The following is a 24,171-nucleotide window of genomic DNA, read 5'->3' as shown; positions in this document are numbered from 1 at the left end:
TGGTCTGTCATCCTGGTTTGCACAGTTTCCCTTCCTATGATGTCTTGATGCCTAATTTATTTTGCTCATTTTAAACTGTGTAGTGTGCTCTAAGGAGAATATTTTAGTTTCTTTTGATTTGCTGGTATGGATTTATATTGAATCTGTTTGTTACAGTTGTTGTTTCCATGGTGCCTTCAAGCAGTTTTAGTCTTTTAGATGCTGTATTTAGTTAGGTTCCATCAGTATTATGTACCTATCTCACCTAGAGCTAAATATCATCGTGGTTTGTTTTTTTGTTTTGTTTTGTTTTTACTTTTCCTCCACCCCTCTTACAACTAACAGGTTGAATTTGAGAACTTACTCATCTCTGGCTTTTTATTATGTACACTGAGGGCTAGTTCCTTGCTCTAGCAGAAGCCAAAACCATAATTTGCTCCACCTCTTACAATTCATGATTTGATGTTTTACAGAAGTTAGGCTATTTAAACAGCTGTTCTCTGTTGTACTCTAGCGTGATGCTTATGCAGCATGTGAAAATAACTGCAGACTCCCCTTACGCCTCCACTTTCTACCTCTGATCACTCTGTGGTTAGTGTTGTTATTTTAGACTGATGGCCAGCAGTCTAGCATTCATATGATCATCTGTTTCTATAGGGAATTCGTCTCACAGTCTTTCACAGGATTACATTTACCTGGTTTCACTCTGCTTTTCTTAAATACTGTTCTGTTAGACAGAACGTAGTGCATCCTGTAGAGGTCTCATCTCTTCCCAAAGCCCTTCCACAGTCTAGTAGAACTAAGCCATTTCTTTCTGCAGCGTTTTTGCAACTGCATCTTGAAATGCAACTTCACAGCCAGAATTGGCACTTCAGTACCTTTTCAGGGATGCAGTGATAGAGACGGGCTTTTAGTCAGGTGGTTAAAATGCTAAATTTGCCTCTGAGCACTTTTCAAATTGCTTTATATGTTGTTATTTTTTATCCTTCTTAGTTTTCTCCAAGAAATGCTCTGGATGCCTCCTGGGTGTCATAAAAACAGCTATCTATGCATTTAGAAATCAGAATACTCAATAGCAAGATTGCATTATGAAGTTTTAGGACTCACATCTTTACATAAGAGTTGAACTACACGTTAAATGAAATGCTGGCAGTGAAATCAGAAATGTTACGAAGTTGGCTTAGTCATAGGATTGGTTACAGGCAAGAAATTTACAGCAGAGGAATCCTAGAATTTGTTAACACTTGTAAGCTTGTACAGAAAACAAAGCCTGATTAAAAGAACTAACGTATTTTAAATGTTTGATATGTTCAACTAGCAAAAGCTCTGTTGTGTGACTTCTTACTGTGCATCTGAAGTTAATATAGGGCTAAAGAAAATGGGAATTCAGAGGTATCATGATCTTGAATCTGTAAGATGCGTTCATTAATAAGACTCTACTGAGCCACCATACTGTGCTGTTGGATTAGCGCTACTGCAAGAAATGATGATTTCAAAGATTTCAAAGTGGTATCTTAAATCTTCTATCTTTCTAGTAAACCGAGAGCTTATGAAGCTAAATCAGCCAAGTATTTCTGTCTTCCTGTAGGTTCACTACAGTGTATTTTAATAAGTTCTAGTTGAGGTCTTATAGTCGGGGAGATAGATGTAAACTGCACATAGACTGTAACAGTGGTCTTCACTGTCTTTTCAGTGGAGTTGAAATGTGCAAGCCATGGTTTTATACATTGCTCCTTCAGTCAGAGCTGCAGCATGTGCTGTTACATTGTGTTCAGAGACCATAAGAGAACTGGGTTCTGAACCAAAGATGATGTATGCAGGGCTGATATTTCAATAAAGATTGTGGATAACTTAGCAATTAATAACATGGATTTAGTGCTGTGGCACCATTTAACAATGGCGAGGCTTTGACAAGCATGTTTATGAGGTCCTTTGAGTTTTAATATAGTGGTTTTCATTACATTTATTTATAACCTATACTTTTCATTGGCTGTGCTTAAATCTAGTCTATAAGAATTTTGAAGGTTTATAGCAAACTTAAAGTGATATAAGAAGGTAAGTAACTTTATCCAGCGAGTGTGTTTATCCAAATATGTCATTAAACTTCTCAATTTCCTTTTTAGAAGGCCAGTTAGGGACAGACTGACTCATGCTCCCGTCTGACAGAATGCAAAGACATCCAGAGTTTAGCTGGCAAGACTATTGAAAAAAAAAAAAAGGAAACTTTTAGGATTTCAGGGAGTGTGTCTTGCTTCGCAGTCCCCCAGCTGGACGCAAGATAAAGTTTTCAAATGAGAAACATGTGAAATCTTGTCTAAACATCCCAATAAATGTTGTCCAAATTTCTTGATTATTTAAATGAAACTGGAGGATCTGAACATCCCTAAATGTCAGTTTAGCAGTCATACGCGTATACATGAGAATGTGGCTTTCTGATGTTCCTAAAATCATTAGCATGTAAATTGAGAGGAGGGTGTAACATTTCCATTTCTGCTGTGTTTTATTTTTGTTTCTGCAGGATCATCTGTTTTTGTCTTTTGTCTTTTTTTATTATTATTATTATTTTTGCCCCCAGGTTATGAAAAAGAAGGATAATGTGCAAGCGAGCTGGTAGTGATTATACTTGACTGAAGTGAAAGGATAATTCAAGAAAGCCCATTTTTTGTCACTTGTAATGTCTGGTGGCCATGTCTATTTAGATTTCATTCTCTTTATTTGGAGTTGCCTTTTTATTGTCTCAGTTCACGCCTGAGTTTAGAATAAAATAATACAAAATCCATTCTGTCTTTTCAGTCTATATAGTTAGATGTGGATTTTTATTTTTTTATTTATTTTCACTTAACTAGTATCATTTCGATACATCCATTTGTACCTATATTTATCAAATCCCACTGAATAGACTGAAAAGTTTGGATGGATTTTGTATGCAACTTACTAATAAGACTTCATTTTGTAAATAAACGTTCATCCTTAGCACTTTTGTCATGTAAAACAGTCCTGATTTTGACCTGAGTGTACTCTTGGTCTTGGTGGGAGCAGATCTCCAATAGCTATTCTGGATGGGATTTGAGAGTAATCAACATCTTCCAGGATGCAGTACCATGACTGCCTTCCCTTGTTTTGTCCAATGGCTTGGAGATACTGTGAATCAAAATGATATGGCTAAGGATCTCTGTGGTAGGCAGTAAAAAGTAAGATTCCTTATAAGTGGCTTTAAGAACTCTGATCAAATTGCAGGTTTTTAAAATCAATTCTCAGGTTTTCAGACAAAAATTGGAACTTGAAATGTATTGGCAAGCAAGTAAATACAACACTGTTACAACAAGCTCATATGCACATTTGCGAACAACCATGTTTCTTTGTTCAGTGAGTTTTCCTTCTCCACAATTCTTGGCAAAGGTAGGGTCTGAGAGAAGACAACAGATGTTAGGCCAAGTTTGGCAGACACAGATCAGTTAGCTGTCTGGGTATTTTCAGTGTGACTGTCCCTTTGGCACTTTCAACTTCCTGCTTTGGGGGTGAATAAAAGTTTTCTATGGCATAATACCTCTTCTTCCCTCTTCCATTAGTCTGACATCACAACTATTCTTTAATTTTCAGGCAGAAAAAAATAAAGATGTCAATGATCAAATGATGGTTTGAGATCCTTCAGTACTGGAGCCTTGTGCTGTCAGTATGTCTGCACATTCTCTGGCTTTTACCACTAGTGTTCCCCAGCCCTAATTTATCTGTGTGAGGGTAAAGGGATTGGCAAAGTCTCTATGCTTGCTCGGCCTTTGGAATACCTTCAAACCGTGCCTCACAGAAGCTGCTATATCAGTTTCTCTCCCAAGGGGCATGGTTTGAACCCCAGTAAAGAGGACTTTCCAGTTCTCCATTCAAATGCCCCTTAGGTAGCAGACTGGCTGCAAGCCACACAAGCATCCGTCTCAGGGTTTTTCTGCTACAGATCTTAGATAGACCTGTATCTATCACCTCTCTGGTACAGTTTACTTCTGTATTTATGTGCGTTCTCTGTCTTTGTCCTGATCTTCACAGCTAAAAGGCTAAAATGTTCAACATGCTTTTTCAGCATGTTCAGACTGCACTTGGTCTTCAGGCGCTAAGTTGGTTGCCTGTTACTTTGTCCACATATGTGCTTTTTTCTCATTGAAGTTTATATAAACATGCATTTCAGGTTCAAGAAACAAACAAACAAACAGAAGATGTACTTAAGCAAAAAGCAAAATTATCACGTAAGATAATTTTGTTTTCTTTTAAATGAGTTGGTTGTTTTTATAGTAATCCTTGTTCTCATTGGTTTCAGTGCTACTGATTTTCCTCTTTGTTCAATTTAAAATTACTGTGTTAAGCCCAGAGAGGGGCTGTGGTGTTTCACTTAAAGTGCTTCAACTCCCATGTAAGCTTCTTTCACTGATATATGTATATATGTGTATGTACAAAAGTATATATAAGTAATGCTCAGTGATTTGTAGCGAGGCATAAATGCAGTGAAGTTCATAATATGCCATGGGAAACTTGGTTGTGAATTTTGACCACGGGTCCTGATAACTGGTGCATGACCTGCATCTCCTGTTCTCATGGCCATTTTTCTCTCGCCTATCCTTAAGATATGAAGCTAATAATAGCACATAGAGGTCGCTTAAATTTTTCTGTCACGAGAAAGATCTTAACTTCATTTGGATTTCTCCTCCACACTGAAAAAGGAGTGTAGCTTTTCCCAGAGCAAAGATTTGTTCTGAAAAATTACGATGGCATCAAAGTTTTTCTGCTATCTCAGAGAACAGTTTATAGATTCTTCTCTCTGTCTAATGCCAGGTGTTTTCTTTTAAAACTGGATACAAAATCTTGTGCCAGTTTCTGCCCTTTTCCCTGCCCCACCCTGCAGTGAATCAGAAGGGCACTGTGTCTTTTTTTGGTCACAGGTCTCAGTGCAGTCATCTGTTTCTATTGTTGCTTGCGATGAGGCAAGTTATGCTGTGCTGTACGTGGAGCAGTGCACTGCGTCTTATTTGGAAATCTAAATCAGTGAGTGGAGCAAGTGCCCGATTACTAAGGGTAGCATCTCAGCATGAGAATATTTTGCCAGTCCTTCATCACCCGTGCTGGTCACTGGTTAGGTTGCAAATAGAATATATAGAGTTGGTGTTGATTTACAAGAGCCATAAATATTATGGTGCTTGCCAGCTTTCAAAGATCATCTTTCCCTTTGAGCTGTGACACCACCATTAGAAGTGCTGACTAGAGCTACCACCAAGGTGATTGTCCATACTCATCCCTCTCAGAAGAATTTCTTCCCTTTTGCTGTGAGGGTATATGATGATGCCCATTGGTTTCCCCATCTAGGAGGGAAGATAGAATAGCAGGGTAGAAGGGTGTTTGACTAAGATTTTCCATTGTGTCCTCTTCTGCCTCAAGAAAGAACCCAAAGATAGTATGGATTTGTAGTCATGGCAGTGCCTTTGACAGTGAAAGTTACCTCCTGAACTCAGAGTTTTCCATGAATGTTGGTAGAGTTGCATGAGAAATGGTTATCACCAGATTTTGTACCTGCTGGCTGATTTGCATGAGGTGGAATAATTGAAAATTGCACCACAGATCCAAAAAAATGTCTCAGTTGTATTAACACTGAGTGGAAAGCCCTGATTCTGTTGGCCTATCTCTTTACTCTTTGCTTTTAAGTAAACATAATTTGACCTTGCTGAACAGTTTTGAGTGTTTCTTTGCTAACCTGATTTTATTCATTTATTTTTTAAAATAAAGTATTTTACCCTTCATTGTTCACAGAAACTGTTGCATAAATTTCTGAATCCTTGAATTTTGACAAGAGTTTAATTTCACAACATCTGTTGAACGTTATGTAGTATAATGGTACAGAGTTCTTCACGTACAAGCATGAGGTAATTAATCTGCATACATCACTTCCTTGTGTCTTGTCATTGTGCCTCAGTGGTATTTATTATTAGTGGGACTGTTCCATTGGGATGCAGTGCAGAATAAGAATGCTAATGTTTTGTTTGTGGTGGGTCTCCCTTATTCACCTACAGAACACTGGATACCCATGAAAAAGGTCAAATGTACAGAGATCTGGCATCGATTTCACAACTTGCAAGACATAGTCTCAGGCATATGTAATATATATAACTCATTGCCAGAAAGCTAACAGGAAATGATTGCATTTGAGTACAATGCAATCTATAACAATAGTTTAGTGTGCATGAAATTAAAAACTGCTGCTAACATGTAGAATAAATAAGTCGACAGTGTTTATTTTTACTTCAGCTTTGTGTAAAGATAAGATCCTGCTTCTTATAATATTTAATTGGTTTCATTAATAAAAACAGCAAATATTAATTATACCCATGGCTACGGAATATTGAATTTTCCAGCACTGGACAAACAATATATTGTTATCCCAATGTGTGAATGTGTCAGAATTCAAGTACAGCAGTGTTACGCTGACAACAGACTAACTAACTTCACGTCTGAGATGAGGTTAGTTCTCTTCTTGATACATTGTACTGGTTTTCCAGCATTGCTCACTTGACCTGCTACAGGTAGCAGTGAGTTTCATCTGTCATTTATAAAAGAACTCCAACCCTAAGTGCACAGATATCTAAAACCACACATCTTACCTAACTGTAGTACAGTTGTATTGTGATGGAGAGTTTGGGCCATGTAGTTACATTCAAAGAGAGGATAGGGATATGTTATAAAGGTACACAAGAGGAAATACATAACCCTAATGAGGTAATGATTATGAATCCATGGGGAGCTGAATGGAGAGGGATGAAGTAGCTAATGTGGAAATGATAAAAGACTTCTTTGAATGAATAGCTGTTTCACGGCAGAAACGAGACCAGGCTGATGCCTACAATGAACCTGAAAGAAAGGGTCTCCAGGCAAGGATGGCAAAGAATGCAGGAGGAGCCTATAGATAGGCAACAGAATTGCTGTCCCTTGGAGTTCTTCACAAGTCAGCTGGAGAAAGGTCTGAGCAATGTAACTGTGAACTTAATGCTGCACACAACAGGTTGTGCTGGAGGCCTCCAGACCTCTTCTAACGTGTGCTGCTAAAAAGTAGTCTGTGTTAATTGACTGTCCTTGAGGGGGATAGCAACTGAGGCAACAAGTACAGTTCTTCTGAGTGTTTTTAGATGAGAAAGACCAAAGTTTTGAGACTTTCACAAATCAGGTTCCAATCATTATGTTTGGTGAATGTTGACTTCCTAGATAGGTATGACAGTAACTTATTTTAACATTGCAAGTGTGTTTTTCTTGATGGGTGATGCAGTGGAATAGAGTTTGGTTGTCTGGGTTTTTTGTGTTTTTTCTCTTTCCACTTGCTCAGAGCAAAAGAGATATGTTTACTCATGAACTGTTTGGTTTATCTTACTTGTAAAAAACTAGTTTTCTTTTCCTTTGGCCTATGTTCTTCGTCTGACCTTTCTGACTGTAAACTATATGCTAAAGAAAGAACTCTGCATAGAAAAATCTCATCTTTCTCAGTTGAGGATCTTAAGGTAAGAGCTTATTACCAACCTGAGAAGTTTTGTGCTAATAATTGAATTCCTGTGGGCAACATTTCTCCTAACTACATTTAAAGTCTATTTACATCTCTGATGGGCAAATTACTGTTTCTTTTCCTGCCTTGTATAACAATGTTCATTTACTTGTAAAACTTATTAAAGTTTTTACATTTGGTTATCATTGAGAATTGACATGCTAGCCATAGTCTGTTGTGAGTTTGAAGATGGAGGACTTCTATTCACTAAGAGATTTCTTCCTTTCCTGCAGTCTTATCATTCAGGTGTGCTATGAGCAGAGAGGGGTTACTTCCACTCATACCTTCATGTCCTTTTAGTATTCAAAAAACAGAAAATAACTGTGCTCACATAATATTGAAAACTCCTTGATATTTGCAGAGGAAAAGGCTGTGTAAGTGCTTATCATTTTACTCCTTGTGTTTCTTTTCTCTTCTTAGGCATTTCATTTTGTTTTGTGAGGTGGAGAATAATACATAAATATATGAACACTTGCATGCATATGTCATGTTTTCAAACTAGAAGCATATCTATCTCGTAAACTGTCTAGTTTCTTATTTTAGCTTTGTGAATTATGTCCTAAAGTAACTTTTATTACTTAATTGTACTCCAGGAGCATGGAGTATGTATAAATGTATCTGGACAAGTAGGTACATCCTCAGTAAAAATACAGTGGAACCTACATTTGAATCTGTATTTTAAAAATTGTTGTGTATTTTCAGGATTGGTTTTATTTATTATTTTATTTATTAACCACGCTTTCTGACAGATTGGTGGGAAAGGAAGGAAAGGAAACAGTGGTCCAGAATGTATTTATTCTTGATTCTTTGTAGTTGCCTTTGAGAATAAAGAGGAGAGGGGCAAAAATTGGAGTCTCAGAAAAGGGAACATGCTTCTAGGGGGCATGAAATGCTCTTCCTGGCATATTTTTTCTTTCCAGCTTCTGTAATTGAACACTGAATTATGTTAATTGGTTGCAGACATTTAAGCTTGGAATAGATTCTTGTTTGAGATACTGCAGTGCTTTTATTGTTGTTAGCACAGGACTTGAAATTAATGTGAAGTAAAAAGGTAAAAGTGAGGTGTGAGTAAAACAAGACATGAAAATGATAGAATGGGAAGGACCAAGGAATAGGTCAGGGAGAAGAGGTTACATGGTGCCAAACATTAGCACTGTTTATTTGAGAGAGGCAAAGGAAGTATTCTTCCTAGTCCTTAATCTCATCTTTGACCCTACTCACCTGCCATGAAATATAACAGCTGAACAAGTTCAGTGGCTTTTATGCAATGGTTCTTCAGGTGCATCTCATGGGTCTGGTATCTGGAGGATTATGTTCATGTAAACTCTTGAAATGATATATCTGGGGGCTGCTACGGTAGGGTTTTCCTCTATGGACTTGATTGGACTAGCTCTAGGCCACTACACTGCATGTACAATTGGTCTGTTTCTATTTGATTTCTACACACAAAGGGTTCAACTCTTGATGAAGTGTAGGAAAGATCAACACAGTCATTGCCTACCGGCCTCCTCTTCTCCATAAAATTGTTTTTTATTCAATAGAAATTCGTCGTTACACTTCCAAACTATATACAACTGGTAAGTGTCTATTGCTTAGCAAATAAATGCTATTGAAATGACCCTTCTCTCCCTTCCAAACTTGGAGAAGTTAATTCCCTATTGGGTTGAACCTGTGAAGATTGATAATTTCCAGCCTGGAAGATCCATTTTCATTTCTGCAGGAAGACTATGGAGGAGAAGTTTTGGCAGGCACTGGAAAATTGTTTGAAATATGTGAAGGATCAATATTCAATCTAGAAAGCTGTCACAAATCTTGTCTTAAACTCACCAGTCTGACAATGTAGGAGAAACTTAAGTTTTGTTGCCTTGCTACGAAGTCAAAGGGATTCTTGAATGATTGAGGTGAAGAGCTTTTTACCAAATCATTGAAGACTGCTGATATTTTGTATGATCTAAATATAACTTAGTTAGAAATTGAGTTAAGATCACTTAATTAAAAATTCAAAGTTTACTTTTCTAATGAGAACTGTCATGTATATGGAGGGGCTAATGCAGCAGAAAGACACTATGGTGGAGGCTTGCCTGGTTTTGTAAAACATACAATCATCTAATAAAGTAGTTTATGACTCAAGTTTTCATTTAAGAATTCAACAGCTTCACTCTTCCTGAGAACATACCGAAGAAAGAGGGAATGCTTTCCCTCCTCCTTATCTGATAATAGCTCTAATTTTATGTAAGAATTGGATCTGACTCTCAGTTTCTTTATTCTGGATGAGGAGCTATGAGATCTGGTTTAGTGGCTTGAAGCAGAAGTAATGGGAGGACGGTTGGATTAGATGATCTTGTAGATCCTTTCCAACCTTGTGATTCTATGATTCTATTTCTGTTATAAACAGTAGTTTTCAGTCCTTCAGCAACACTACCCCCATAACATCTAGGTCTTTTCATGTTGATCATATAATCATGTATTACTCAGATACATTGTTTGGCTTGCATGCATTCTGTACTCTTGGAAGTTATCTTACAGCATATACTGTAGCCTTGTTCTTTCAAAAAAAACCACTCTTTTTTGACTAACTGAATGGAAATTCAAGATTTTGCTTCAAAACTGAAATCCTGTTACTAACACTGTGTACCTTTTCACACTAGTAACAAGGAAGAAAGTTCTTCAACAAATGCTTATGGCTTTTCTGTATAGTTTGTTCTTAAATGGAATTTCAGCAGGGGGAACCAAAATTCATTGTCACTGTTTATGTATGAAACTTATCTGTTCCCATAAGCCAAGAGCAAAATTTACATCCTGCGAAGATTTACAATGAGACTAAGATTTTTGACATGAAAGACAAGGTCACTTTACTGTGTACGGGTATGTATTATGAACATCGAGTCACGCAGGCTAACATAGAAGGAGATGTGCCTTAACTTGCTGAGCGTTTTTTGTTTGTTTGCCTTTTTTTTTTTTTTATTTTTTATTTCTTTCTTTTTATTATGGCAGGCAATTGCGTGGAGATCTTGATGGCGACATGACTTGGCAAACATTTTGGAATCGGCTCAATATGTGACATCACACCCCCTTACGGTTTTCCACATAAAACAAGTCCTCCAAAGAAAATAGAAAAATTGAGACTTAATCTGAAATCTATTATTATGTTCTCTAAGGTCTCATTAGGCACCTCACTATTTTCTTTTTTCTTTTTTTTTTTTTTTTTTTTTTTTTTTCATTTTTCCAGGCAGATAGACTAAATGTTGCAGATCACAGTGGTAAATATTTTATGGGGAGAGGCGCAAGAAACAGAGTTTTATTCCCATGTCTACCTTGTTTTCACAAGGATAAAATCCCACAAAGATCATGGTGCTTAGTCTCTCCTCCTGAGCAGCTTTTCAGGCTGTGCGAGCACACGTGTCTGATGTAACGTTTAGCAATCGTGGTTGTTTAGCTCTGTCTCTAAGAGATAGATGAGTGACTCCTAATATATGGGGAAAGGACAACACAGATGAAAGCCTCTGTTCAGCTCAGACTTCAGTTCTCAATACGTTGATGTTTCACAAAAGCAATTTTTAGAGAAAAACATCCATTCTGCCCTTTGCAGGGGGACTGTATGTGCTTTTCTGTGTGTGCTTGTGGTTGCTTGCATTAATACTCTCTTTTTTTCTTTATTTCTGAGATGCAAATTATTTTTTTTCCCCAGCTTCTTTAAGTGAAGCATGTAAATATGGCTGTGTACTTGGTGGGAAGCATATGTGCTATCATTGGTAGACGTGAAGGAGAGAGGTGTAGTGGAAAGGGTGAAAGTAGTAAATGCTGCCAAAATACATGGAACATGATGTTACACAGGCAAAGCAGAGGAAGAATTATCTATGCATAATGTGAGTTTAGAATAAGCTTGACATTCTCACACCCAAACATTTCCATCTGGAAGCTGTTCCGAAGCAAAAGGAAACAGAGACAATATACTCCTATCTTCTGGAGTAGTTATCCACAGAATAGGAAATGTTCTTCCATATTTTTATTTATTTTTTTTTTCCTTAGAATGTGTTCAGTTTTACAGCAGATTCAGAGAAGTTGTCTTTTGAAATTTTAAAGACAGTAAATGGCATTAAATTCTTCCGTATCCTTCTGAAAATTGGTGTCACAGCCCTCACATTATGTGTAAACAAGCTGTTGCAATTTTTGGTTATGGTTTTTATGCCAGTCCTGGTACAGGAACTTATTTTCAAAGCTTTCTACAAACTCTGCCTTTGTGTCCTCATTCTGTGCTTTGATTTGTCCAAACACCTTCTGTTTTTCCTCATGTCTTTCTCCTGCCATTGTAGCCTGCACGCTGGATTTCATATTCTCTTACTTACATCCCATTGTGCACACTGAACATCTCAAACACACTGAAAGACCTACCTGCTTTATGTGGTTGTAACTTAAAACACATCTGTGCATCTCCCTGGGCTCCCTGTATTGTAACACACTTGTTGCTCTCTAATGGAGCTGATGAATCTACCAACATGCTGACGTACACCACTGTTACTTAGGAATAATTCATTATGCTTTTATAGCTGAACTCTTAAAATATGACTTCACAAATATTCCTATAGTGGATGCAGAAAGCAGACAGATCTGTACACATTACATTAATTTATAGTTATTTCTCAGTACTGTGACAAGTGGTAACCTTACCTTTCACGTTCCTTTTCCAGTAAGCTTATAAACTCATCACTTTTCTCCATGTATTCACTGTGCTTCCTCTTCTCTTCCTCTAGTTCATACAGTGTCTGTCTGTGTGACTTTTCTACCATTAGAAGTTGCTCTAGCATTCGTCTGTGAGTTTCCTTCTGTTTCTCTACAACTTTATCAAGCTGGGGGGAAAAAAAAAACAAAAGAAGTCCTGAAATCTTTCAAAACTCTTTATCACTTAGACTTCCATCAATACAAGATTATAGGATAAGCTTACTTACATGTATGCCTAATATCCTGATGGCTCTGTTACCTTTTGGTAATTTTGTTAATGGATGGGAGTGTTTTCAATGAACAGTAGGATTGCTTTGAAGAAATGCATATACTTCTTAGAAATAATAGCCCAAAACCAGGAGTAGGGAAGTAAATAGGGGGATTTCCCATTTATCCCCTCAAATTTCATGTTGTGAATGGGTTTGCCTTGACTTGTAGCGCACTTTGAAAATCAAAATCCTTCCCCTTTTTATTTTTCTAAACTATTTTTTTTCTAAAAATAGAGATATTTACATGACTGTTAAGTTTATGAAGAAAACAATCTCTATGAATGGAGAGAAAACTGTCATGTTGAGGATTCCATTATAATTTTGAATTCAGTACGTGACCAAGTTATGCAAACATCTGCATGAAACAAGAAGGGATCTTCCTCCTTAGACATTACTTATCTAGCTGGAGTTTAAGGAGGGATCCCTGGAAGCCATCTAGAGACCTGAGGAGAATTTGTATTTGTGAACATTTTCGTTCATTGCTCATTCATCCTCCTCTGAGGAGGCTGTCTTCCTGATTAGGTCAACAAGAGAACCCTCAAATCTCTTTTGGAGAAGATAAGTTTTCAATGCAAAGCCAGAGCCAGCTCCTTCTAACCACAGACTATTCTAGTAGTTGAGCTGCTTTGCAGTAGCTACTCTATTAATAGGAAAGAATTCACGAATGGGCAGTGTGGGAAGCAAGACTGGTTCTGGTTCTCCAGCATTTCCCCCACTAGGAATTTCACATGGCGCAAGGCATGTTGGGCCTTCAGATTCTTAGAGCCACTGCTTATTTTAGGCAGTATAATTCAGAGGACTATAATAAATTATCTTCTCTTCATGCTTATTGACAATTTGGCTGATAGAAGCAATGTTAGGAATTACCACAATACCTGAATATGAGTTTCTGGAATAACTGAGAAAATCCTCTACTTTTACATGGGCTCCTCTGCTTACTCCAGTTTCTTTCTGAGCATATATTCTCTTGTTTTTCCTGTCATTTTAACTTTTGTTGTTGTTGATGATATGAATAAGGAAATAAGGTCTAGAGACAAAACTTTGATGATGACTTGAATCTAAAATGTTCCATCAGAAATTATGGATCACTTTGAAAACAACCTGTTTTTTCTGCTTATGGCATCAATGTCTTTCCTGTTGCAGTGCGCCTGAGTTAATTTCATCCATGACCTAAAAATACATAGAAAGTGATGGCTGTCCTTGTCAGCTGCTTTATGGTGCTATTGCAGCAGGTTGTTAAGACTTGCTCCATCCCATTCCCTGTCATTAGTGTACTTTTACTTCTACAAGGTCAATGGGAATTATGAATCTGAAGTAGGATCTCTCTTGGGATAACATTTCTTATCAAAACCCTTGCGTACTCAAGCTTTCTCAGGATACAGTTGTCACCTCTTCCAAACCTTTTGGCTGTATTTTCCATGTATTTTACAGGGGTTGAAAACTGAATTGCCTTAAAAGGTCAGATTGAAAAAAATCTGGCTATATTTAATTTCTCCACATTCTTCTTCCACCAGGAATGAGGATTTCAAAATTTGAAATCTTTTGCTGAGCTTATAGATTTGACAGAAAGAGAGAAAACTTTCACTGTATTTTATCAGCCTTCTTCTCCGCCCAAGATTTCACAGGGGGATTTTGTAGCAGCTGTGGCACAGATGCACCATTGCCTGAGTTTGTGATCTTTGTGGTCTTGTCTTAAAGACCGTGCCTTAAGGTGACTGTATGCTGTCCTCTGAAAGCAACCGGCATTGATAAAGTTGTGTTGTGGTGCTGTTTGTGGCTATGGCCCAGTTTTGCTTACGTTGATACAAACCGGGCCTCAGCCTTGCATGATCACATTTGCTGGTCTCAGCCCTCACTGTAAGGTTAGGTGGGGAAGAAAGCAAATGTGTGAAACTCTTACTTATTTTGGCCGTAGGCCTATATGGCTAGAGTTAAGAAAATGAAAGAATGCATTTACAGTGATACAAACACTGCTTCAAAAGCATATGCAAAAATGTGAGGGGATGCAAAAATTGTTATCATAAGGAAACAAAGTGAAATTTCTAGCTAAAAGTTGATTGTAAATCAAATGACTTGTGTATCCCAACATATAAATGACTGACGGAGATGAGGGTTACTTTAACTAATGAATGCAAACAACATGAATCGAACAGAAATATTTCTACTTCTGCACAGTTGGGTATGAAGGATGTGGGACCTGCAGTGGTGTTTTATGGGTTTGTTTGCTGCAGAGCATTTGCAAGGGACCAAGAAGAGAGCACAGATATGATGCTCTGTTGCTATTTGGAAGCTATGTTCTGTCCATGCAGGAGAAAAGGGTTCAGCCTTGGGGAGCAAGTTTGCCTCCAGCATTTTCTTGTAATGACTTGCCCATACTAGCAGAGGGGAGGGAGAAGCCCTGTGAGCTTCTGCTAGCATGAGATACTCTCAAAAGAGTGTTTTCCAGCAGCCGTTTCTTCTTCATGTTACCCTGTCCAAATGCTAGATGTGTACATATGAAGATGTCCGTTTATACATATACACAGCGTTTACTCAACCTATACAGTTCTTGGCTGAAAACCCCAAAGAAGACTAATAAGCGGCAATATAAATGTCTTCTGTGGAAAATTAAAGTGATAAAATCTTGATTAAGTGATTTGTTGTTTTGTACTTGCTAACCATATGGGCTTTTTGCTAGAATTAATAGTTGAACATAGTGTACAATAAAGTGGAAAAAAGGAGGCATGAACTTACGTAACCGTGAATAGTTTAGCACGTTAAAAATTCACAGGCATTTAGTTGTTTTGCCACCAATTCGTGTTTGAAGTCAAATTAAGATGGTGCATCTCACATTCATTATGTTAGAACTGAACTTATTGTCTTTCTCTTTAGACTGCTTTGTGTTTGGCTCAGAACCAGAATACGATCCAAGCTAGTTAGATTTATTTATCCAAAATTTAGTGACACGTTACTCCTGCTAATAATACCCTCATGGTCATTGTGTGGGTGTAAATGTATAATCCTGAGCTGAGGATATCTGGAGACAATGGCAGCAGTTCTTCCCTTGTGTTTTTCAGCCCTGGCTGTATCAGAATTTCATACAGATATATTGATCTTCTTTTCCTGAATGCCGCGTTATCAGCATCTCTTCCTGTGAGTGTAACTCTTTGGTGTCCTACAGCTGTCTTCCATTGAAAGTTAGGAGGATACAGTCAGTTATACTTTGTTAAAAGGCTCATTCCTCAAGTTGATTGGTGCTGGGATTTTTAAAATGAGCTCCACTTTTAATTATCCTTGACTTATGCAGAATATAGGCTTTTGTCTAACATCACTGCTTTTCAAGCTCTTAAAGAGATTTTGTTCATTGAGTTTCAACCAGTGAGGTCCCAGAGTTTTTATCTTTGCCTATCTAATTTGAAACTGGAGACAGTTATAAACCAGAATTGGCTTTCTAATTCCATGAAGGTTTGAAACTTGAGACTAGACACCATTAATTCTGAAATATTGTTCTCTTTGTCTTCTTTCGCTCTCTCTTGCTACATCATCTTTTCTGAGTTGATTTTTGTTTTTAATGTTATTATTTGGATGATTTGGGGTTTTTATTTGAATCTGGTAAACTGGTTCTTTTGTAGTATTTACTATAATGTTGAATGCCATTTGCATTCTATTCCAGAGAAGTGGCAATTGATCTGAAGCCAGAGATTTTATGAATATCTGACTCAATCATCTCAGTTTATAAACCATGCAAAGATGGAAAGCCTTTTCAGACATTGATGTGTTAGACAGGAGCAAAAACAAAAAAAGTCTATTTTCCTTTCTTTAAGCTCCTTTAAACATTAAGCATCTTATTGTATTTTGAACTGCAAGTAATGAGAAAACTTATCCAGCATTTGTTAAGTTGCAGAAGGGAATAACTGTAGAGCAAATTTACCTGAAAAACCCTCTGCTTAAAATAAAATAAAAACAGTATATATATATATCCTAGGAAGATACAATTTTGATGTATCACAATCCTCATCATTTTTGCAAAGGATATCTATCGCTACCAATTTCTGTTTTGCCAGACTTCATGTGAATCCTGTTCCTGGTGACTAAAGCTATCCAGTCACCAAATTTTAGCGCTCTATTCTTAATCAAATTTGCCAAGAAACTTCATGAAGTTTAAGTGAGATGAGTAAGTTGTGAGAGGATGCTAAAAAGTTTGTATTCGTAGATACACTCTGAAATTCACTGTGTTTTCAGTTGTGATTTGGGAAGATCCTCTGTGTTCGAGGACACAAAGCTAAACTGATGTGCTCTAGAGAGACTGAACCAGCAGGGATTTTGTGGGCAGAGAAGGTTCATTGCCATGGTGGCATGGGGAAGATTAAATGGTCATTTCCCACCCTTTGCGACAGGTTTTCCTTCTCCTCTCTCCCTGTCCCTCCCCCCCCTTTTCTTTTTTAATATCTGAAAAAAAAAAAAAAAATGGAAGCAAAACCAAAACAGATTTTAGACTTAATTTGGGGTATGAAAATGTGAAATACCTGACAGTTATGGCATCCTTTGGTTTATGAAGACATATAAAATGCTAGTGGTCTTTCTACCCTTTCAGTTGCTCATAGGATGTTTACTTTTGCCTGTTGGAATTGCCAAATCAAGTGGTGCTAGAAATCCTTTCTCTGCCATTAAGCGTAAGAGGGAAAAATCGTGTATAAACTTATGTAAAGTAACAGACTGAACTTATGTTTTCAAACCCTTTCAGACTTCTCTTCAAATCATTTCCATTTGTGCTCAAAGTTTCTGTGACATAATGCCACAGCGGGCTAAAATAAATTAACCTCCGGAGTTGAACTTTATCTGTTTCAGATTATAGTCAGAGATTTTAACCTCTGAGCCTCTGAAATGAGTGTTGACCTTTTGCCTGACAATCTTCTCTGAAATAAGCTCTGTATTCTTAGGTGTGACTCTCTTCAGTAGAAGAATTTTGTTCATAATTACTGATTTTCTTTTTAAGATAACTATGAGGAGATCATTAAAGAAATGTTGATCTGACCCAGCAGGAGACACTGGGAGTTCTTCTTTGGAAAACAAAAAATGTTAGTGATATGAAGGACTTTTAATATACAGTGACTTGCATTTCAGGACAGAAATGGAATCCACGTAGCTTGTTTAGAAAGTATGACTTCTGCTACAGAGTAATTGAGCTAAATGTTACTTATATGTAGTGTGAAAATATTAGATTTCTGCTTGGATTAAGTTTGTAATGACAGTTCATTATTCAGATCAATCACATATACCCATGATTGAATATAATCATATAACCATGATAGAATTAGTGGGAGCTGGAATATGTAGGGGTAGATGGCCACGACATGAGTGCTGTGGCATGACCTCACTGAGGCTAACAGAGAGGTATCAGGCTGTAGGAGCTCTGAATTAGGATAACAAGGGAAAAAAATGCAATTTTAAGTTTTAAACACAAAAGGCTGATTATCAGAGTTGGAGGTAGTCATAAACAGTTTTTCCACAGTCATGTAAGTGAGGAACATCAACTACCTGCTTTTATCACTGGACCTGTTTCTATGTTAAATTTTAGACCTAGAGCACATTTGCTTTCTTTCCCTGGAGTCAGTGAGATCTGTACTGTTGATTTCTGTGAGATCTATGGTTAGGTGTCAGTAGTACAATTCATACCTCTCCCATAGGCTTTTCATAGATGTCTTCTTGCCATTGCTCAGCCTTTGTTTGAATAGCATCTCGCTGGAGGGCTTCCAACACCTTCTTGGGAGTAACAAAGCCATACTGTGCTTCAAGCAAAGCCAAGTCAATTTTTTCAGCCTTAAGTATTCCTATAACTTCATCTTGAGCCTGCAGAAAGACAATGTAAGATTTCATTTTGTTAAAACCTCATTTGTGTATTTACAGGTTAGTTGGATGCTTTCTACTTTTGGCTTTAAGGAAACAGAAGAAGTTTTTAAAGAAAGCGACGTCTATAAAATGCCCCAAGGTAGTAACATGAGGACAGTTAAAGCATAAGGGAAGCACTGGTGTTTTTAGTTTGTGAGTCGTGCATAAAGAACAGGATTTTCAGAGTCTTCACTGGTGCTTATTTAATTCATTAGCAGTGAGGTTGAAATGCCATGTCGGGAGCAGCTTGTACTGGAAAAACTGTGACTCGTGGCAATAGAAGCTGATTTTTACTTTTTTATTTTTAGTGAGTTATTAACACGGTTCTGGAAGCCTAGACGTGTGTGGATGGTTTGGGTATGGTGGTAGCTTTTGTAGTTAAAGCCAGCCTGGAGTAGTCTGCTTTTGTCATTGCACTGAGCGTGTTTGAGCACTGAGTGTGGGGAAGTATATGGTGCAGGGGATGTGACCTTTCACAAAACGCATTCCAAAACCATGCTATAATGGCAGTTCTTTAAAACAAGATTGATTGCCTGCAAAGCTGGCAGTTGGGGCCTTAGTGCATGGATATGTACGTATGCATGCATACATGTATGAGATGGTGCATTCTGTACTTAGAGATATATAGATGTGCACACACTTGTGAATGTGCCCTCAACCAACCTAGCCACATCATTTCTTGGAAGTAACTGCTTTAGTGGCATTCTCAATTTGCAAATGCATGCTAAAGAAAGAAAGCGCTTTAAAAGGTGAAGTTTAACATTAAGTTGTGTTATCTGGTGCCCCCAAATTGTGTCATTTTAAAATGTATTCCCTGAAAATGTGCCCCATACTTTTCCTTTTTTAATGTCACTGCATTTTTTTCTTAATCTGACAAAATATCTGATGACATTCTGTTCCCAAAGAACAGACTCAGTATGCAGGTGCATTCTCAGTATGTTATTCCATGTATGTATTTCAGAACTGGTTTTAGAAGCTGACAAATGCATGCAACATATTCCTGTTTCACAGCATTGCTCTAAGTCTATGCCGGATTGTATGCCTGCAGTATTTGAAATGGTCTGTAGACACCCTGCTCTTTAACAACAAAACACTTCTTTGTTCTGAAGTCACAAACTGAGAGATGTGAAGTTGGAGGAGAAAGAATATCTCCTGTATGTATTGTGCTGATTGTCTGGAAGTCTCGCTACCGGAGATTGTGTTGTTTCACGGCGATATCTGCTTATCTGAATGTTTCCTCTGAAGGACAAACTGGCTCAGGTGACCGCCTGCCCCAGGCTGTGCCCAGCTGCTTCTCATGGGAAGATATTGTCCCCTGCCTCCGTGACAATGGCACAACCACATCACTGTCTCAAGCATCACTTGCAGCACCTCAGTTAAAAACAAAACCAAGGACATGCTAATCCTAGAAGGGAGGGAATTGGAAAGAGTGCTGTGTTAGGATCAGTAACAATTTTGCTCTGACTGCTGTTGGAAAGAACACTCCTATTTCCCTATTCATGTCTGTGCTTAAAAGAAAAAGAGGAAAAAATCCATTTCTAATCTGAGTCACAGCAGAAAAAAAGCTAAGAGAGCGATCTTTGTGAACCTTAAATGGTCCGGAATGAGAAGGTTATGGCACTCAACTTTAAAACTTAATTTTATGTCTGGATTGTCAGCTGATCTTTAGAGATTTGACTTGGCATTACTGGAGGTGGAAAATCAGGGATAAAAAATGACTTCCCTCTTTTTTTTTTTTTCATTCGTAATGCTTTCTTTAGAATGTCAGACGCAATTGGAAATTTTCCTATCAGGCTCAATTTTGTTTTCCAGTTTTCTCATTTCATTTGGTTCCGTTTTTAAATCCTGTGAGTTGAATTGAATGCGAGTAATATAAATAAATAAATGTGTATGTATGGATGCTCATGTATTTCTCTCGTGGAAAAAGAGGACTCTTTTGGAGGAGCGTATGACATCTGAATTTTCATCTACATTTAGGCAGGGTAAGTGAGCACCCCCAGAGACTGGCGTGTCTATCAAAAAGGACTCATATAGCATGTGTGTTCCATTAAACATTTCTATTAGCATGTATTATGTAAATACACCTGCATACGTTAAGGAGGAAACTACCAAGGTGCTATCCAGGCAATAAACTGAAACAATGCTACCGCCATTAAAGCTACTTTGGATGCTTGCTTATCTCTCTACTTGTAAGCTGTTCAAAGTGGCTGTCACTCTTTCTTTGCAATTGTCCATTGTAGAAGTATCTCCTCTTTTCTCACTGGAAATCTGGTTCCCAGTTCCTGAAGTTATGTTTGGCTTCCTGGCATCATTGGCTGCTTGGAAGCTGACTTTTTCCAGATAGAAAAAATCGCTTTCTTCAAAATCTGTTATGTTGCAGGTTAACTGCATGTTCTGCCTATGATGGGAAATGAAAGGGATATTTTGGATTGCTAACAAAGTTAGAAAGCTGTTGAGTGAGTTACTTGTGGTGAGTTGGTATGTGTTGATTGTTTTGTAATAATGCTCATGACTTCATAGGAGAAATAAGACAATAAGTAATTAAGTAACATACCTTAAAGATCTCTGCAATTTCCTCCATACAGTTTTTATGGTACATGCATTTTGTAGTCAAAATACTTACATCAGAGCAGCATAATAGGAAAGTTTTGCAAGTTCTCTGCTTTGAGAGTTACACGACTATATACTATATGGATCACGAGTGTTTTAGTGTTATACAAACACACTGTGAATAAATTTTATTTGCACTTAGGAAAATAGCATCTTTTCATGTTGATAACTATTCTGAATATCTGGATAATCTGTAGTTTTACATGCTTTGTAGTTTATATTAGTCCTACTCCAGCAAACTAGGTAGGATGTTTCCTTAATAGGAAAGCTGCATGTGTTTGCAGTAAAGTGCGGGGGCAAACAAAAAGGATTTTTTTAGCTTGCAATACAAAATAAGACAATAAGTCACCTGTAATTCACCCTCAAGGACGCTAAGAAGAAATAGCAGATCATCACGAGAGAGGTCCTCTCTTTTCTTGAAAGAACTTCTTTGCTTTTTCTCAGCTTTAGGGCTTCTTATGATGGTGCTGGCTTGGGGCACATCATCTTTCTCCTTTGACCTTCTTTGCATGTTCCCTTTCCCACTGTAACCTGTCTCTTCTTTATGGTGGCCTTTTGGCCTTTGTTGGCACGGCTTTGGTCTGGTTGGGCTTTCTGCACTGTTACTTCTGGAGCGCATGGTTTCTCTCTCTGAAGCTGAAGGAAAGGAGGGAATATAATACAAGTTTTAACTTACAGTGAATATAAAAATCTTATGCTATTTTATGGTGGTGTCCTTCCCTCCAGACTGGTAATTTCCCCTCCCACACTGGGCTCCTTGTCTTTTGAAAGGAGCTGACAGCCTTGCATGAACCAACAGGATTGAACTGTCATCCTTACTGGGTGTCGAGTGGCAGTGAAGGGAGACTTACCTAGTCCTGTATATCTGGAAAAATCTCATGGCTAATACTTGCAAAGGCAGCGCCCTTAGTAGCAATACTGCAAGCAGCACTGCAGACCAGATTTCCCATCTGAGAGACAGTGTATGCTGTCTGCCTTTCAGGTAGGTCCTTCTGTGATAGGGCAAACTAAGCTTTAGAAGGTTTTCATTAGGAAGATCTTTCTGTCGTATTTCCCTTATTGGATATTTTCTTTTTCATTCTCTTTCCAAGGAAGAACACAAAAGCGGTCCTCTGCTACTTCGAGTTAGGCATTTGTGTTCCTCCTAGTTTATGAAGCATAGAGGTTAGTATATCCAGACTGTTAGGCATGAGCCTCACCATACCTCTCGTTCCCCAGTGATCATAGTGCCTCCCTGTTAACCATACAGTGTGAAGTCTTACTGCTTCTTTGGTGCTGCACTCTGAGGCCATCATACAGGTGTTAGTACCTCACCACAAAGTGAAGCTTAGCCTAGCTTGTCCCTTTTGAAGTGCCACTGTTACATAAATACACTGTAATGCCTGTGCAGACAAATTACTAATGCTGTATAAATATTGACATCAGAAACTCTGTTTTGCTTATCACTGCTACAGTGAAGGTATGAATGGACTATAATCCACCTCTACAGAAAAACTGTGGTGTGGTCATGGATACGGTTTAGCAGACAAAAGCCCAATCCTGTGATTGGAAGGGGGAATTATGTACATTCCAAATACAAATAAAGCACATTTTTTTCTTATTAAAGTATGAAGCCAATTGCTGGGAGTTGTATTGGTGAAAGCTTATTGGTCTTTACTTGGCAAAAGAACAAGGAAAGAAAGGCTTGAGCTCGACAGCAGCCTTTTGACTTGAAGTGGTGATTATCACCAGAAGATCGTTATGACCCATGGGGGGCAGGAAATTATTGTGCTGCTGCTTTTTGGCCATACAGCTCTGTGGCTGATAAATTTCTTCCAGAGCTCCCCCTTCAGCAGGGTTCTGAATCTAAGTCTTGAACTACACTCTACAGCTATGCTCTTTAACCATGGTAATTTTCCACAGACTCCTATAAGCACATCCTTTTGCAAGAACGGAGGAAGGGGAAAACACATTTCATTTGGTATGAATGGTGGTTGAAAGCTTGCAACCCACATTTGTCTATAGAACTAGCGCTAACATTCAGTGCTTGGGGTACCATAGCAAAAATGGTCACGTTTGTTTCTAAAACAGCAGTTCAGCCAAAACCCCTTGGGTGAAAACATAGAGCATTTTTAGAATATTTGGGGAAATTACAGTGTCAGTGCATCTGAAGTGATGGGAGAAATGAAGGTTCTGCCTTTCCTAAAGGTCTTTTCCCATCAAAACTTTATGATTTAGTTTATTGTCACTTCTTTCACTTAGGTCTGCTTATTTGGCTTGCTCATTTATTGTATCTTGCTTACAGAATGTTGCTACTTTGGAACGTGACTGTTGATTTGCTTTCAGCTTCAAGTGCTGCATGTCTGCTTGGTTTTCATATGTGGCTTACTGGCCAGTCGTTGTAGCATTAGAGCCATAAGCTGTGAGTTAAATCAGATAACCTGAACTCACTTTAAGCTTGTCCATGCTCTTTGATGATGCAGGCACAGGATTCAATGAAAAATGTAAGTAGCCCAAGAAGTCCTTCCATTTAGTCCCCTCATGTACCAGGTGCAACAGCATGCTTGATTGGATAGCAGGCTGTCAGACTTGTGACCAGTGTCAACATAGCATTCTTCACTGAAGGGAAGTGGAACTGATGCATAACAAAGAGATTCTTGCTTTTTCAAGTTACTTTTCTTGGTTGGCTGCACTGGAAACAGAATCCTGAACTTGAAAGGGCACAAGTCTCAGCAATACTGATAAGATGGACATCTGCTGCCTGTTATTTTCTTACGTTATATACATTCTCTTGGCTTCAAAGCCACATGCTATGCACAGTTTTCACAGCTGAGGAGGGCTTGTGATGACTTCTGAGCCTGTTTTGCCTGCTCCTTGATCTGGTAGGTCAGTCCTTATTACACTGACAAAAGGCTCTGGGTGCCTGAGAAGGTCAGCCAGCCTGCTGATTAGGTCACTCTCCCACTGAGTTGGTGCCTTTGCGGGATCCCAAAGGGGATTTATCTTTTCTCATTGAGCAGCCATTACCTACACTTCATTTGCATTTTGTTTTGGCATTTCTGAATGCTGGGATCTACTATTAAACCTGCTAATGCCAATGGTTATCAAATTTAGCAATGAACACAAATGATAGGAGTGAAGTGGCATACTAAGTGTATGCTTTAAGCACTTCTTTTATTGACA

At 38.1% G+C, this 24,171-nt stretch overlaps 2 protein-coding genes across 6 annotated transcripts in view; one reads left to right on the top strand and one right to left on the bottom strand.

Moving 5' to 3' along the window:
• The window catches only part of CMSS1 (cms1 ribosomal small subunit homolog), a 222,109-nt gene that overhangs the window by 55,072 nt on the left and 142,866 nt on the right, over positions 1 to 24,171 (top strand). The window lies entirely within an intron of this gene.
• FILIP1L (filamin A interacting protein 1 like) overlaps positions 1 to 24,171 on the bottom strand; it is a 192,349-nt gene that overhangs the window by 53,244 nt on the left and 114,934 nt on the right. For all 4 annotated transcript variants that reach the window (XM_072327182.1, XM_072327184.1, XM_072327181.1 and 1 more), the window contains 3 exons: positions 21,359 to 21,645; positions 18,187 to 18,360; positions 12,212 to 12,390 (listed from right to left, as the gene is read on the bottom strand). In XM_072327182.1, the coding sequence (XP_072183283.1) occupies positions 12,212 to 12,390; positions 18,187 to 18,360; positions 21,359 to 21,628 (623 nt within the window). In that variant the 5' untranslated portion in view covers positions 21,629 to 21,645. The remainder of the gene's footprint in view (positions 1 to 12,211; positions 12,391 to 18,186; positions 18,361 to 21,358; positions 21,646 to 24,171) is intronic.

This window comes from Excalfactoria chinensis, chromosome 1 (genome assembly GCF_039878825.1).
Source record: "Excalfactoria chinensis isolate bCotChi1 chromosome 1, bCotChi1.hap2, whole genome shotgun sequence".
NCBI classification, from domain to species: domain Eukaryota; kingdom Metazoa; phylum Chordata; class Aves; order Galliformes; family Phasianidae; genus Excalfactoria; species Excalfactoria chinensis.
This window is presented reverse-complemented; position numbering and strand designations above follow the sequence as displayed.